This window comes from Gnatocerus cornutus, chromosome 5, assembly GCF_029298725.1.
Source record: "Gnatocerus cornutus isolate USDA-ARS CGAHR chromosome 5, icGnaCorn1.1, whole genome shotgun sequence".
In the NCBI taxonomy this organism is placed as follows: Eukaryota; Metazoa; Arthropoda; class Insecta; order Coleoptera; family Tenebrionidae; genus Gnatocerus; species Gnatocerus cornutus.
Window position 1 is genome coordinate 4275713 of NC_142237.1, and position 17021 is coordinate 4292733.

Below are 17021 nucleotides of genomic sequence, written 5' to 3' on the forward strand. Positions count from 1 at the left end.
CGCGCGCCATCCTGGTCTAGATGGCGCTAACCATATTATCGTTTTTATTATAAAAATGTGTAATCACAAAATAAAAAAACCTCAAATTTAGTAAGTTGTGTAACAAAAACAAATTATACTTATAACGTTCACACCGTTACTACGAAACAATAATGACATTATTGGTTGCCTACCGTTGAATACAACAAACAATTTCTATAGCGGGAAAAACGAGTTCTAGCGTATTTTTGAGGGATGTTTATAGACCATACCAACGCTCGAGCATCGGCCGTCTTCTGTTTAATGAAAACGCTCAAAAGTCAAAATGCGTTATTCGTTATTAAATTTAAACGCTGGACGATCGAGCGTAATAAATAAATTTAGATTCAATTGTTATGTACGCTATAATTAAATTCGGACAAAGACCTCATGAGCGTCCACACAGTGGACTAGTGCGTAGCATGCGAAGCAAATTTAATTTTTTTAATTAATAAGAAAATTAGCATAAACGTAATACATTCAATCCGAAACCGTTTGTATAAAATCCATTATAGGCGTGCTGATAAAACAGAACCGTGTTAGCCCAGAAGTTTAAGCGTCGCACTTTAAACATGTGCGCTCATTTGTTGCGTGTTCAAATCTTAATAAAGCGCAAAATCTTTTTCATAGCGATAGAATATATTCTAAAATAAAAATTTCTAGTTGTAAAATAAAATTCGCTCCGCATGCTACGCATTAGTCCACTGTGTGGACGCTCATGAGGGCTTCGCCTGAATTTCAAAATAAATCAAAAAATTCCAAAAAAATTTAAAGGGCCTTATGTTTAGTCACAGCATAGACAATTAAGCTAGGTTTAACGATCTGTGAGTCGCAGGCTGGAAGACTTTATTCTCTTTTTCTCTGCTAGATGGCAGATTTTTATTAACTAATATTAACAATGTGCATAATCGTAGATGGGAAGCGTAATACTTGGTTCAGAAAATAAAATCTATTTTGAGGTATTTAAAAACAAGAGCTCTTATTTGTCTAATATTTTTACCAGTCGCCATTCCGACCGGTGAATTTTTCGCATGCGCCAATGTATTGGTCTAGAAGTAAATACATTTTGGGGTGACTCAAAACGAGGAATTCTGGTAAGGTTTTTTTTGGGTGCTTTTAACATAATTAGGTTTGATTTTGGATGATTTTCAACAGTTTTCTCATATGTCCAATTTCTGATGGGCTATTGATTTACAAGAAAAGAAACTTTAGAGTATTTTTTGCTCACATTAAAAACTATGATTTTTGAAGGATTTTATGTCTTTTTCGGTTGTTAACTTTTGGGAAAACATAAATTTTTAGGATCCTGCCTTGTTTTGTAAGGCGCCAAATATACCTCTTTGATTTGGTAATGTTTTTACTTTTTGTTGCATGCGCCAATTGGTCTGGTCCAGAAATACAAAGCCATTTGGAATGTCTAAAAACAACGGATTTGGAAAGTTTTTCAGAGTGCTCTTGAGATGATTTTGCATTATTTTGGGAGATTTTAACGGTTTTTTCATGTGCCCAATTTTTGGTGGTCTACAGATATTTGGGTACTTTTGGAGTGGATAAAAATTAATGCTGTTTGAGAGGTTTTTTGCCTTTTTTGGTTGTTGACTTTTGAGCAAACAGCTAAATTTGTAGGATTCTGTCCTGTTTTTTAACACACCAAATGCCCTGGTCCAGAAATAGAAAGCCATTTTGGGGTGTTTAAAAACAAGGCATTTTCTAAGTTTTTTGGAACGTTTTTGGTTGTCTACTTTTGGAAAAACACTAAATTTGTAGAATTCTACCCCGTTTTTTCGTGTGCCCAATTTTTGATGGTCTACAGATATTTGGATACTTTTGGGGTGCATAAAAATTAATGCTTTTTAAAGGGTTTTAGCCCTTTTTTGGTTGTTTGCTTTTAGGCAAACAGTTAAATTTGTAGGATTTTGCCGTGATTTTTAAGACGCCAAATGCCGTGGTCCAGAAGTAACATTTTATAGTCTACTGTTAAAATAATATTTCTGCCAAATTATAGCTAAGAAATGGTTAGAAAATGCTTTTCCCTAAAGTGAAAAGAATCGCTGTATAATTTTCTGATATGTTAATAAAAGTTTAAACATTATTTCTGCGAAATTTAATTGAAATAATCGTAAAATGTTCATGCAACCGCTCTCTACAGGGCGACTGTGTAATATAGGCAACCAATAATACAAATGAATTAATGCTTTGACCATTGAGTATAAAAATATTATTAAACATTGAGTGATTCATTAAATGTCCATTCGCAGTTGGCTTTGAGAAAAAAATTCATGTCGTAACTAACACCATTATAGTAGTTTCGACTTAATATTTGCGAGATTTGCTAGTTATCGAAGAAGAAGTCAACGCACGTCCAAAATACACGGCCTACCCAGAATGGAAATTTAAAGAATCACACGATATTTTAATACTCTTCAAAGCTTTTACTTTTTATTGCGATTTTTAAAAATGGGCAATCTGAATCTTCCAAGAAAAACTTATTTAAAAGAAAACCCTTTATAAAACCCAATAGTTTACACTGTTCAAAATAATTTAAATGTCTTAGCTAAACGAAAAGTTCGAATTTATGAATTTAACCTATAAATTTGTGAACTGCACATCTTTTATTGCAAATTTTAATTAATCACCTACGTACGTTACGCAGGTATTGTGGACCTTTTTGCACAAACGTGGTGCTAACCATCTCTCTCGACACCATAGCAGTTCGCGTGTTTTTCTCTCTCTCAACCGCTTGTCGCTAATGTTGGCTCTATTCCATTTTATTACTTCTATGGTTGAATTTATATTGGTTTTATTTACACCACTTTAAAATCCAAGGCTAGCTTAAAGTAGTATCATTTATTCTAGTTTTGGTTTAATCTAGTAATTTAAAAAAAATGAAGTCAACAAATGGCGACCATATCAATCTGTCAATGTCAAAAAGATAATCAGAATTTAAATAGATAAAATTAAAGAGGCGATTTCTTGATCTTGTTGAACAAAGTCGATAATCTGATTTAGAATTTCAAAGAAAAGTGGTGACTAATACAATACGATTATTCTAATTAAAAAAGTAAATATTGACGTTTGGGTGTTTCGTTGGTTGCATTGTTTATTTTGTCGTAAAGTGAAAGATAGTCCACCTCTGGAACGCGTCGTTAAAGAGAGCGAAGAAAAGACGTACGTTCTCGTATCACCCATCTTGCGTGAAGTGACACAGTGAGTTGCGCCCCAGTGCCGGTTTAGACTCGAGTTCATTGTATGTTGGACATAAGCGATCGATAAATTCGCATTACTTCCGAAATAAACGTTTTTTCAGTGCATTTTTTGATTTAGTGAAACTATGGGCCTTGATCACGGTAAATACAACACTTTCCATTAAACCCCACATTTCCCAACGCCCGACAATATCGAATCTAGAAAATTTCATTTGTTTACCCCAAAAATGAGTAATAGTGAACTGATCCGGAGTCTCCCGTCTATCATTAGTGCGACCAGTTTATTTTGGTCGGTTTGTTATTTTTGGAATGACGCATTTGGCAGTGAAAACGTGCTGTAAACACTATCAAAAGCGATTTTATTGGGCGTTAGTGGTGTTTTACCAGTGTTGACGATTTGTTTCTTGTTGCAGAGTTTTAACCCAACAAACTTCCAAGTACCAGCAGTTGGTCCAAGAGTGGTATCGAACAGCCACATGCTAAAACTGCGGCTGGTTTCCACTCATTTCCTTAAACAACCATAGATTTGCGATGTGTCGAGATAGGGATATGAACCCTTAAATCAACAGATCATTGCCGTACAAGCGCATGCTGTATTTTTCGTAATCCGTACACAACTAGTTTTAACTAAACCTTCATATTTTATAAGATTGACTTTTCCGTTCTGCAAAGTTTGTGTTTTCATCAAAAGTAAGTAAGTAACCCACCCCATTTTTAATATTACAAATGTAGTTAAATTAAGTGGGCGACAGCCCCCACGCAGCTGGATGGATGTCACTTTTTTATTGCGTTTTGATATATGATCAATTGTAAAAGACAAAAAAAACAGTTCTGTTTTGGTGTTCATAAAAGACAAGTCATCGTACTAAAACGATAAATTAATTTAGGTATTGTTTTGTTCGAATTCAGTAAAAACGAGATTACATAATCGCTTCCAAATCTATTCTTGAATGGTCGATCAAAATATTCAGATGTATGCAAATAACTTCCAAATGTTATGTAAAATACCTCCCATATAGCGAAAGTTTATTGCAAATTTTCGTGATCAGTGATTTTCCGATATATTATATCTGTTCTATTAATATGCACACCATGTGCGTACCTGCCTAAATTTATTCCCAATAAATATAAAGAGTGATAAATTATCAAGATTAGTTGCCAGCATGTTTAGTATTAAAGCGATAAATGCAACAAAATATTGTTAATTTCAAATTAGAGTGCTCTTGTACATGTTTTCATTATCTGGAATATTTACAGGTGATTTGTTAATATTAAAAATTGTTATAACACATTTTACACAATTTTTATTGATGAATTAAGACATTTTTTTAAATAATGCCTACAAAATTTGTTATCAAAGTATGCGTTAGGATTGTGTAGTCATGTCTGTTCTTAATTCACACTATGGTTTTCAAAATTTCAAATTAGAGTGCTCTTCTACATGTTTTCATTATCTGTGGAATATTTACAGGTGATTTGTTAATATTAAAAATTGTTATTACATATTTTTACACAATTTTTATTGATGAATTAAGACATTTTTCGAATTTGCCAGGTCGATTAGAGTACTCAATTTGGAGTCGTTTATAGGTAAAGTCCGTTTTTTTTTTAAAAACCACCAACACCGCAATCTTCCGCTGTATTACAACCAGCAACTTATTTAAAGCCTAGGGAGATTTTTGGTGAGAAAATAATTGTCAAATTTTTGACATTTCTGAAAATTAGCCAGTGTTTCCGTTAAAAACGTTTCTTTTACAACCTGTTGGATTGCAAATCAAAGGATTTAATAGTGAAAAGACTCGGCACAGCCTGAAAGGCCGTTTTGTGTAATCAAATTGTCAATTAGGCAGCTAACCTATTTGATTTTATCACCAAAAAGTCACCATCGACGACGTTACCGGTTGTAAAGTGGTGGGAGAGTGCGGTGTTGGTGGTTTTTTAATAAAAAAACGGACTTTATCTATAAGAGAACTCAAAGTAGGAAATTTTGTTTTTTAAGAATTGGCAGAACGGATTTTACGATTCGTGTCTTGAATAAAAATGTATCAATATAATTGTAATAGATGTGAATACAGGTTGTGAGGTTAGTTTAAAATTCAGAAACTCAATAAATGTCAAATTTTAAATTGAATTTGAAAATCAAGTGGCAAGTCGTAGTTACAAAACCATTACCAATAGTGTAATACGAAAACTCTTAGAATTGGAAAATTAAAATTTTTTATTCAAAAAAGGGTGAAAAATGCGAAAAAATAGTATAAAGGACTTGTTTGAAATTGGCCATTATAAAATGTACTATTTTAAATTTTTAAAATCGGATCATAAATAAAAATTCTACAACGCCTGCCGTTTTTTAAAAATCACCCTGTATAACATTTTCTCGACTCTTATGTAAAATAACTATTATTTTGTAACCTTTTAGGTTATTTTTTTTTCCCACATAACTATGATACAAATATCTGAGTTTTTATTTTAAATCTAATGCAAATTTGCGAAAAAAAACGCTGTTTTATCAAGGTAGTTTTCAAAATTATGACAGCACAGTGTCAAACTACGTTTACACCAAAATTTCACAAGTCACTTCATTCACTCTTATAAAGGTTAATTTTGATTAACACGGGCATGTTGCACTAGAAATCGTTAAATTAACATCGGCAAAGCGACAATTTCACCAAGTAAGACTTTTGTTACAATCTAAAGCGAGCCAAAGGATAGATGTCATTTGTGACACAGGATATTGACAGATGGGTGTAAACGTAGTTCTCAGTTTTGACGTAATGAAATTGGAAACTAACTTGATAAAACAGCATTTTTTTCTCAAATTTTAAAGACAATTTGCATTGAATCTAAAATGACAACTGAAATATTTTTAACACATTTTTCGAATTTGCCGGTTTAATAGGTCCATTAGAGTACTCAATAGGCTACCGGACACCAGAAAAATCCATGCATTTTATTATGTTTATGAGTTACGTATACGCATGAATCAATTACCAAACAGATTTTTTGTTCTCCAAAGGTCGGAATTATTAGCTAAATATTCGTTTGAAATCCAGCTTCGCGCTGTTAGTTTAAATAAGTCTTCAATGACTACGTCATAACTCCTTTCTATGCATATGAATTGAGAAAACGCATACGTCAACGGAATGTTGCATTGGTGAGAGTGAGATAGAGTAATCGTTATAATTCCTAACTGGTTTCCGATTTATAGCACACTTGCGTCAACCAATCAGAAGTTTTGTTTTCATAAGTCAGCTCAGGAATCATCTGCACCGAACGTCATCTGTCTATTTTCGCTTTTCGATTATTGCAGCACTAAAGTAAGAAAGATACAAAAACTACAGCAATTCGCGTTCTGCACACACATTTTATGCATTCATAACCTCAATTCAAACTCAACTTCATCGTTTTCACCAATGACCTCGGCATTACCTGTACAGCCAATAGGCGTCGACTAAGAAGTTGTTACGTCACCAAGGCGCGTGTTTGAAACTATCCATTTTTTAAATATTTTTTTTTGGTATAAATAAAGTGCGCAAAAAAAATGGACACTGATTTTTAATGTTTTCAGACTGGACAGATTTATTTTTTGAAATAAAAAAAAACAGTCCGGTAGCCTATTTGGAGTCGTTTACAGGTATTTATAAAAGAACTCAAAGTAGGAAATTTTGTTTTTTAAGAAATGGCAGAACTAATTGGTCTGGCTGTCACCTGTTTCCTGTCAAGTTCTTGGTCAATTTGGATTTTACGATTCGTGTTTAATAAATCGCTGCGTGAATAAAAAATGTATCAATATAATTGAATTGTCCTTTTGCGGCCAACAATAATTGTACCTAAATATAATAGATATGAATACTGGCTGTGAGGTTAGGTTATGTTATGTCAAAATTCAGTGACAGTGAAACTCAATAAATCTCAAATTTTAAATTAAATTTGAAAATCAAGTGGCAAGTTGTGGTTACAAAACCATTACCAAAATTGTAACACGAAAACTCTATTGGAAAATTTAAATTTTTTATTAAAAAAAGGGTGCAAATTCGAAAAAATAGTATAAAGGACTTGTTTTATAATGGCATTGGTGCACTCGCCCCATGTACACCAGGAGCTCGTGCACCAAATTGGCCATTATAAAACACGTTCTTCAATATACTATTTTTTTTAAATAATGCCATCTTTGTTACTAAGAAAATTTGTTATCAAAGTATGCGTTAGTAGTCACGTCTGTTCTTAATTCACACTATGGTTTTTATTTTATTTTTTACATTTCTAAAGACTAAGTGTGATCAGCTACTCGCAAGTGCATATTTTGACATTTTAATTTGTGTCTGTTAGGTTAGAACTGCGTCATTTCAGCGGTTTTTTGATGCCACATTTTCTTGATCACCCAATTTCTGGATTTCAGGCGGAAAGAAATTTCATTTTGTGCCAGACAGAAACATCGAACGACAAAAAAAAACTCATCCTCAGTTGCCTTTGAAATTACAAGTCATGTCTTTGATTGAAGAAACAGTTTTTTGTTTCTGTCAATTCGATACATTAAGGACACACTGGAATTCCAAAGGCAACTGAGGATGAGTTTTTATTTGATCGCTCGATAGATATTTATATTATAAGTGAGTGAAATTATAAAGCGACTGAGATTATTTTGGATCAGCGCGAGCGGAGCTTATATGTAATAATGACATTTCGCTCATGTAAAATGACATGACTTGACAGGTTTAACAGGTGCATTAAATGATCACCAAGATGAGTTGTGTAATGAAAAATGAGTGATGTAATGTAGCCACATTATATCATTCGTTGCATAATGAGAATATTGCCCAACGCTTATTTTCATTACTTAAAAAACAACATTGTTAAATTACTTTTCGCGTTTGTTATCACTTTATTAGGTGAAAATAAACCGTTGTATGTCATACGTGGGTTATTTAATATTACCTGCTCGACAAGTCTCGTAGGTTAACTATACCTCTGTAGGTAATATATAAAATAACCCACTTCTGCCATAAATAATTATTTTCTTTTACGCCTGAAGGCAATTCAAATTTCACGCATTGACGTTAAAACAATTGACACTTAAAAATTCTATAACAACCAATTTTGGGTATCACAATGAATGGGCGGTTCTTTAAAAACCAATATCTTGCTTCAGTTTAAAATTTTCAGTAGAAGAAATTGTGTTTTATGCACGACGATAAAGGATCTTTAACCATCTCGTGAAAATAACACACTCCTGTATATATTAACCATTCTCACTCGATGGTTGAAGTAGTCCTTTATCGTCTTGTAACGTGTGATTAAAAAAAGTTGGACCACACATTATAATCAATGGCTATTATGCAAAAATTTGTGAATCATCGAGTTAAAATTGATGTTTTATGGCTTTTTGGATAAAATATGGTACGTAATAATTGAAAACATGAACCCGCTAAATTTAAATCACCCCCCCTATATTTTGTTTTTTGCATACTAAAACTAAACCTGAATTCAATATCAGTGGTTTTTATGCCACATCATTTATTTTTGTGTAAAAAAATACCGTGAATGTTAATTTTAAAAAATTCTCGTTAACTAACAAAAACTTTCAATGCTTTGAATCTGGCACTTATATGATCTTGAGGATTTCTACTTTGACCTGAATACGTTTTAGTTCAATACAGCTCCCAGCAAATTTTACATTTTATTCTAAAATATAAAACTGTATTATAGATTATAATACATACTTACTTTACACCCGCCAAAATAAACAGGAAAAAAATGATCAAAATCGTGTTTATGTCCGATTGTATAATAATCTGTTTTACGGTATCGTTTGGCGTCCATAAAGTGGCTCTTTATGTACGGCGTCCGTAATGTTAAAGTAAAACGGCCATAAAATAAGAAAGTTGAGTATCGCCTAAAAGATACTAAGACATTTAGAAAAATTCTAAATTTATCAGTTTATAGTAAATTAAAAACTATTTAATTTGTTTTTTAATTTTTAAAATCGGTTCATAAATAAAAATTTTACAACGCCTGCCGTTTTTAAAAAATCACCCTGTGTATGTAGAGTATCATAAATACTTACTTTACACTCACCAAAATAAACAGGAAAAAAATGATCAAAATTGTGTTTTTGTCCGATTGTATAATAATCTATGTTTTCCGGTATCGTTTGGCGTCCATAAAGTGACTCTTTATGTACGGCGTCCGTAATAATAAAGTAAAACGGCCGCTTGTCAGTATAAATAAATCAATATCAAAATGCAATTTCACCTCCTGTGTGTGTTGTTTACGTTATTCCAGTTAGTTTTTGCATTTTATATGCAGTATCATACATGCTTACATTACATTCACCAAAATAAACAGGAAAAAAATGATCAAAATTGTGTTTATGTCCGATTGTATAATAATCTATGTTTTACGGTATTGTTTGGCGTCCATAAAGTGGCTCTTTATGTCCGGCGTCTGTAATGATAAGTAAAACGGCCGCTTGTCAGCATAAATAAGTTAATATCAAAATGCAATTTCACCTCCTGCATGTGATGTTTACTTTATTCCAGTTCGTTCTTCCATTTTATATGCAGTATCATACATACTTACTTTACATTCACCAAAATAAACAGGAAAAAATGATCAAAATTGTGTTTTTGTCCGATTGTATAATAATCTATGTTTTACGGTATTGTTTGGCGTCCATAAAGTGGCTCTTTATGTCCGGCGTCCGTAATGATAAAGTAAAACGGCCGCTTGTCAGTATAAATAAATAATATCAAAATGCAATTTCACCTCCTGTATGTGTTGTTTACGTTATTCCAGTTAGTTCTTCCATTTTAAGTTTTAATTTTTTTTTGTTCTTCAAATATGAACACAGTTCGTTATTATAACACCAAAAGCAGCACACTTTGAAACCGTCAATTTTCGATGCCAAATTTCATCAACAATCGAACATAAAGCCTTGTATGGAATTCGTACATAATTAGGCTTCGATTTATTCTAAGCTATAGGGTTCGTCCACAAAGACCTAATTATGTACTGATTACATAAATAGCAATTTTCATAAATTGGTGGGTGATATCATAAATAAATCTGGGAAAATCGAGTAAAAAAATCGATATTGAACTCAATTTCAACAAGAGCACAATTACATCGATCTTCAATACATCGATTTTGAAAAATAGTAAATAAAAAACTCAATATAGCATAGTTTATTGTGAAAAACAAAAATAAATAAAATTCTTAATAAAGCAACCAAATAATAAACAAATACGAGAAAAACAAAAATGAATAAAAACCTTTAGAAATAAACAAAATAATAAGTAAATAAATTATAAAAAAATAACAAATTTGAGATTAATAAGAATAAACAAAATTCTAAAATATACGTTGACAATCAACGAAACAAAATATCACCAAAGTCAAGAGTGTTATAGATATTTACATAACAAGTGCGGAAAGTGACCAATTCCGCACGAGTGTAAATGTAGATGCACGAGGCGCCAGCCGAGTGCAGATGTTACACGAGTGCAAGAAAGACACTTTCCGACGAGTTGTGTACACTATTTTTCCTACGACCTTTCATCATCAGGAAGAAACCATAAGTCTTGACAATAGTTCATTTCTTGTCTATTCTAAATATCATTTTTTACGACCATGAGGTTTTATATGAATAAAAGTGACGTATTCCACATAGTTAGATGGTTGATGTTTTCGTACCTCCATTTCCGAAAGTAAAAGTCACTAGTGTGATATGAATATATCCGCACAGACCTGTCAAAATTGTCTTGTCAGAATCGACATAACCAATTCATTTTTACCATTATGCATGTTGTTTTACAGTGAATCGTCTAGATATTTAAAACAAAGATTCAAGAATTACATTTGTTTTTCAAAATAACTGTCAATTTTGACAAGTCTGTGCGGATATATTCATATCACACTAGTGACTTTTACTTTCGGAAATGGATGTACGAAAACATTAACTTTCGGAGTCATAACCGTGTGGAAAATCCCACTTTCATATGGGGTCGTAGGAAAAATAAAATACATACATCGAAACCGTAATCATCGATTTTTAATGATACATCGAAAATAAAAATATATGTATTAAAAATCGATGTTTTTTGGCAAAATCGATGTAAAAGTCCTAGATTTAATCATAAAATAGTCTTATAAAATTCTAAACAAATACATTTCGTTTAAATTCTGCAGGAAACCAAACCTATGTTAAGCAATGATGTCCTTTCTTTTAATTTAGTTTTATTGTAGTTCTGAGCACTATATTTTTGTCCATCATATCTACATATTAAAATCTAAAAACGAGTCTAAAAGCTTTAAACGCAGGATTTGACATTCCACTGAGTTTGTTCGCGATTTAAACACACCACTCAGAACCAAAAATCGCGTCAGTCGTAAATACGGTGCATCCCTAAGGCTTCATCAACATTTTTCACCCCCTCCCTCGCCCCTGCCTTGATCTAAAGCATGTAATTTGTAAAGGATCAGTTTATTAACTTACTTCTGTCTTACCGTGTGTTCTTTTCCAGAATTCTAGCCCCAAAAACTCGCAATTAAACAATGAAAGGACCCTCCCGCAAAGAAGAATCGCAACAAAAATCTGGAACGTTGCTCACTTACAGTAAAGATTTTGGCAAAATCAAATGCAAAACCCAAATCCCGATTAGCTTCGACGAAGCAAAAGCATCATGCAAAGCACGCAAGAGGAAAGAACGACAAGAAAGCATCAGTTCGCTGTGCCAGGAACGCAAAGTGATCCGCTCAAATTCCGAAGAGAGACCAACACAGAAGAAGTATTTTGAGAATAAATCGATTCGACGTGTTTCGAGCAGCGAAGATTTTCAGAAATCCGATCCAAAGAATTGTAGTTTCTTTGAGAAACACGTGTCGCCAAATCGGCAAGGTTCGGATGTTGTTTTGATATACGATGAAGACTGTGAACATGAAAAGCGGCGATCTCACGAACGATTTTCCAAACCGCTGGCTTTGAAGAATAAGAAAGGTCATAAAAGCAGGAGGCCGAAGATTCGCTGTTTACCCAAACCGAAGTTCAAGCCAGAGGTTCATCATGAAGGGAAAAATGAAAAGAGTCAAGAAGAAGCGAAAGAGGATGATGTCGGTGTTAAGGTGGAGAGTTTTCTTCAGTTGCATAGTAGAGAGGAAAATGAAAGATCGCCGAGTCCAGTGCGGCAATTTTCACCGGATTTGGATTTGTCGACTTTGCACGAACAAGTGGATTGTTCGGAGCCTTTGTTGTCCACGGCCAATCATGAAATTAATGAAAACACTGAAACTCTTCCAGGGTTGGCAGTGGCGTCCAATCGCTTGCTATCTTCACCAAGAAACTCAATCATTGCTACTCACAGGATATATTTAGACCCCGACATTCAACAAGCCAATTTTGGGCTTGAAAATAAGACACAGAATCCTTTGGAGTCGCGACTTCAGAAAGTCACCAAGCAGATCAACAGCATCAAGAAGAAGATAAAGAAGTACGAACAGGAATTCGAAACCAAACATGGATATAAGGTGTCGCACGCGGATAAACTCAACGACAAAAACATCAGAAAATTGTACATGGATTTGAGCAAGTTGAAGAAGGAACAGAAGCAGTTGATGGACGTCTGTCCAAACCCCCCAGGTGAAGAAGAGGACGGCCAAAACAGCCCAAGAAACTTACAGGATACACTAAATGACATTGAAAAGGTGAGTTAACTCAACTATAATGCTTTTCCTACTATATTTTTTTCCAGAGATTGGCCCAAAAACGCGAATTCTCCAAAAGATCCAACATTCTTGAACGACTCTCCTCGGAAGAATTGATTGAAGAAAAAGTTGCAGTACAAAAAGCTTTGCTCTACTTAGAGTCCATCCACGGCCGCCCTGACAACAAAGAAGACAGAAACCTAGCTCGTCCCATTTACGACAGATACAGAATCCTCAAGCGAATGATAACAAAAGTGCAATCCAATCCGAGTGGGAACGAGTTAGCTACCATCCACGAAGATGAAACCATGAATTTTATTCCTTCTTTCACTTCTCAGCTGAGCGAAATCGACTCAGAGAAATCGTCTGTTATGACTAGTACTGATAGTAGCGACACTGATACTTCCATTAGTGAGAATTTACATTCTTTGACAAAGCTTGAGCTGATTGAACAGCACCGCGTCGTATCTGAAGAGAAAAAGGAGCTAAGACGCACTATTAAAATGTTTGAGTTAGAGATTCAGCACAGATCTGGTAGGATGGTGCTGAAGGAAGATAAATTACCAATTGAACACGTTTATGTAGCTTATAAGAAGGTTAAAGCCAAGCTCAAATTGCTTGACGCTTTAGTTGGTAAACACCTCTGAAGCGTTTATGTATATTATGTTATTGTATAGCGTTTAAGGCTATAATTCAAGGTAGCTGAGTTTGTTTTAATACTGTATGTGCTGTTATTGTTTGTGAAATATTTTTATTTAGATTTTCCTCAGATTTGTAGTCATTACTGATTAAACTATTCTATAACGTTCATGTGTTTTGGATATGTAAACCTTTATCTAGTTGACTGTATCGACACCTGTCAATTACGGCTTTTATGTCGAGTTAAGACATACGTTCACAAGGTGCCAACCAATCACAGACTTTCAAATCGATAATTTTAAAAACAACATTTTTATTTACGGAAGGCTTTGACAAAATTTACGTAAGTCGAGAACAAATTTGACAGTAGTTTGACATTTGTCATTTGATTAAATTTCAATTAGTTTTCAATACATTATTGTTTCTGGAGAGACACACGATACATTTTCTCTTATTTGCACCTCGAAATTATATTTTGATCAAAAAATTGAGGTTAAATCAAAAACAAAATTTCACTCCGACATGACTTCTATGTTTGTCTCTCTCTTTCATGGCCTACCCTAAACAAAAATTTTATGGCTCACATGATAGTTTTAGTACACATTTGTCGTTTATTCTCAAAAGTATTTCCCTGTTAAACGTCAACAGTTGTCAGTTGTGCCAATAAAAATGCGTAAATTAGTGTATTTTTTGACGAAATTCTTACGTTTTGGAACTACACAATTAAAATAAGTCCTTTGCTAGTTGGGAGTTCATGTTTTTAATTATAATACAAATCTGGAATCCTATAGTTATATCTGTACCAATTAAGAATTCGACATACGTTTAGCAATGTTCCATGGCCAACCCAAATGTGATTACAAAATAAATAATAAACACTTTGTGGAATATTTAATGCAATTTCATGTTTAGTTTGAAGTTTAAAGTGGTGATATCATTTTATCACGGTTAGCCTTATCAATGCTTATCAAAAAGTACGTGGTCGTTCAAATTAATACAAGATGCGGAGGTGGACTCAACGTGGGGGCCCTGGAACTCGATTTTATTTTTTAATTCCTACAAATTTTTGGTTTAAAACAGTAAAAGAAGCCTTTGAGATTTTATTAAAGAAAGTCTACAACATACTAATTTAATTTTGCAACTTATTTTATGGTTACTAACATTAAATTGGCATGTAAAATTAACTGGTGTTAAATATTTAATCGAAATTAATGAATTTAGCTTCTGTAAATCGGTTCACAGACACGTAATCTACTGAAATTTAAAGAAAATCTAGAGAATTTAGAATCTGCACAAAAATAAGGAAACTAAGAAGACAAATCTATAAAATTCAAAGAGAATCCAAAAAGAGTTCCAGGAAAATTAAACGAAGTAACATAGAAAATCTAAGAAATTAATCTAAAGAAAAAATTAAGACGATCTAAAAGAAATTCTTACCGAATTACGATAAAAGAAAATATAAACATAATCTAAGGAAAAAAATGTGAAGAAAATTGAAAGCATCTAAAATCATTTAATAGAAAAGCGAATTCAGAGGAGCTAAAGGAACGAGAAGGAATGGTACAAAATCATGAAAATCCCAAGAAAATTTATCCAGAAATTTAGAGAATCGATGGAAATTTTAAACAAGATGTAGAGACTACTGAACTACTTACTCTTCAAATAAAATAACTGAAAATCTAAGGAAATATTAATAATAATCTTGAAAAAAAATAGAGTTTTTAAATGAAATCTAAATAAATTTCTAAATATAACCGAAAAGAATCTAAACTAAATTTAGAGAAAATCCAAGGAAAATGCAATAAGTATAAAATTTAAGAGAAATTCTACGGAATCTAAAAGGAAAATCTGAAGAAAATTTAAAAAACTTAATGTTTATTATTTATTAATTATTATTAATTGAATAAACTTGCAGAATGCCAGGGGAATTTATAAAAGTTCAAAGAAATTTACCTAGAAACTAAACAGAATCTAAAAAAAATAAGAATATCTAAAACCTTTGAAAAATTGATGAAGAATTTCGAGAATCTAAAGAAAAAGTGAAAATATAGAATACAACCGAGAAATTGTCTAGAGAATCTGAGAATTTAAAAGATATCTTCAAAATCAAACGAAGTGAGAGTATGAGAAAAACACAAAAATTCAAAAATATGTAATAGAGTAATAAAAAAAAATCAATGTCTTTTGCTCTACAACGCTCAAATTTGGGGGAGTTGATAAGTAAATCCAAACTAAGAACCTCCCTAAATTTCATTGTCGTGGCGTAAAAACTTCCAGAGTTACAAATTTTTCATTTCAAAAATTGGAAATTTTAGTTCATTTAAATACAAAATTCTAAAAACTGCGTCTTTTGCTCTACAACTTTCAATTTTAGAGGAGTTGACAAGTAGGTCCAAACTAGTAACTTCCCTGAATTTCATTTCCGTTACATAAAAACGTCCAGAGTTACAAATTTTTATTTTCAAAAATTGGAAAATTTTAGTTCATTTAAATAAAAAAATCTAAAAACTGCGTCTTTTGCTCTACAACACTCAACTTTTGGGGATTTGACAAGTAGATCCAAACTAGTAACCTCCCTAAATTTCATTTCCGTGGCATAAAAACGTCCAGAGTTACAAATTTTTATTTTCAAAAATTCTAAAATTTTAGTTCATTTAAATAAAAAATTCTAAAAACTGTGTCTTTTCCTCTACAACGTTCAAATTTCAGAAAGTTGATAAGTAGATCCAGACTTGTAGTAACCTTCCTAAATTTCATTGCCGTGGCGTAAAAACTTCCAGAGTTACAAATTTTTCATTTCAAAAATTAGAAATGTTAAGTTCATCTGCGATATAAAAAAATTCTAAAAACTGCGTCTTTTGCTCTACAACGTTCAAATTTGGGGGAGTTGATAAGTAAATCCAAACTAAGAACCTCCCTAAATTTTATTGTCGTGGAGTAAAAACTTCCAGAGTTACAAGTTTTTCATTTCAAAAATTGGAAATTTTAAGTTTATCTGCGAAATAAAAAATTCTAAAAACTGCGTCTTTTGCTCTACAAAATTCAACTTTTGGGGATTTGACAAGTAGATCCAAACTAGTAACCTCCCTAAATTCAATTTCCGTGGCATAAAAACGTCCAGAGTTACAAATTTTTATTTACAAAAATTGGAAAATTTTAGTTCATTTAAATAAAAAATTCTAAAAACTGTGTCTTTTGCTCTACAACGTTCAAATTTGGGGGAGTTGATAAGTAAATCCAAACTAAGAACCTCCCTAAATTTCATTGCCGTGGCGTAAAAACTTCCAGAGTTACAAATTTTTCATTTCAAAAATTAGAATGTTGTAAAAATTAATAAAACAAGAGTAAAATTAGAAGATTTTACAGAAAATGTAGACGGAATCTGGAGATGATATAGAAAAAATTCGTAGAGTATTTAGAAAGAATGTGAAAATATAATGTAAAGAAAATCGGAAGAAC

At 32.6% G+C, this 17021-nt stretch overlaps 1 protein-coding gene across 2 annotated transcripts; it reads left to right on the top strand.

Moving 5' to 3' along the window:
• The first annotated feature begins 3005 nt into the window (after window positions 1-3005).
• On the top strand, window positions 3006-13731 carry LOC148173794 (protein FAM13A). 2 transcript variants are annotated; one of them, XM_088037026.1, is made up of 4 exons: window positions 3006-3365; window positions 3638-3918; window positions 11747-12923; window positions 12971-13731. In XM_088037026.1, the coding sequence occupies exons 3-4, from the start codon at window positions 11778-11780 to the stop codon at window positions 13568-13570; spliced, it is 1746 nt and encodes a 581-aa protein (XP_087893152.1). In that variant the 5' UTR covers window positions 3006-3365; window positions 3638-3918; window positions 11747-11777; the 3' UTR covers window positions 13571-13731. The 2 variants fall into 2 exon arrangements, with proteins under 2 accessions (XP_087893152.1, XP_087893153.1); XM_088037027.1 differs by having other exon boundaries at window positions 3638-3914.
• Window positions 13732-17021: the final 3290 nt, after the last annotated feature.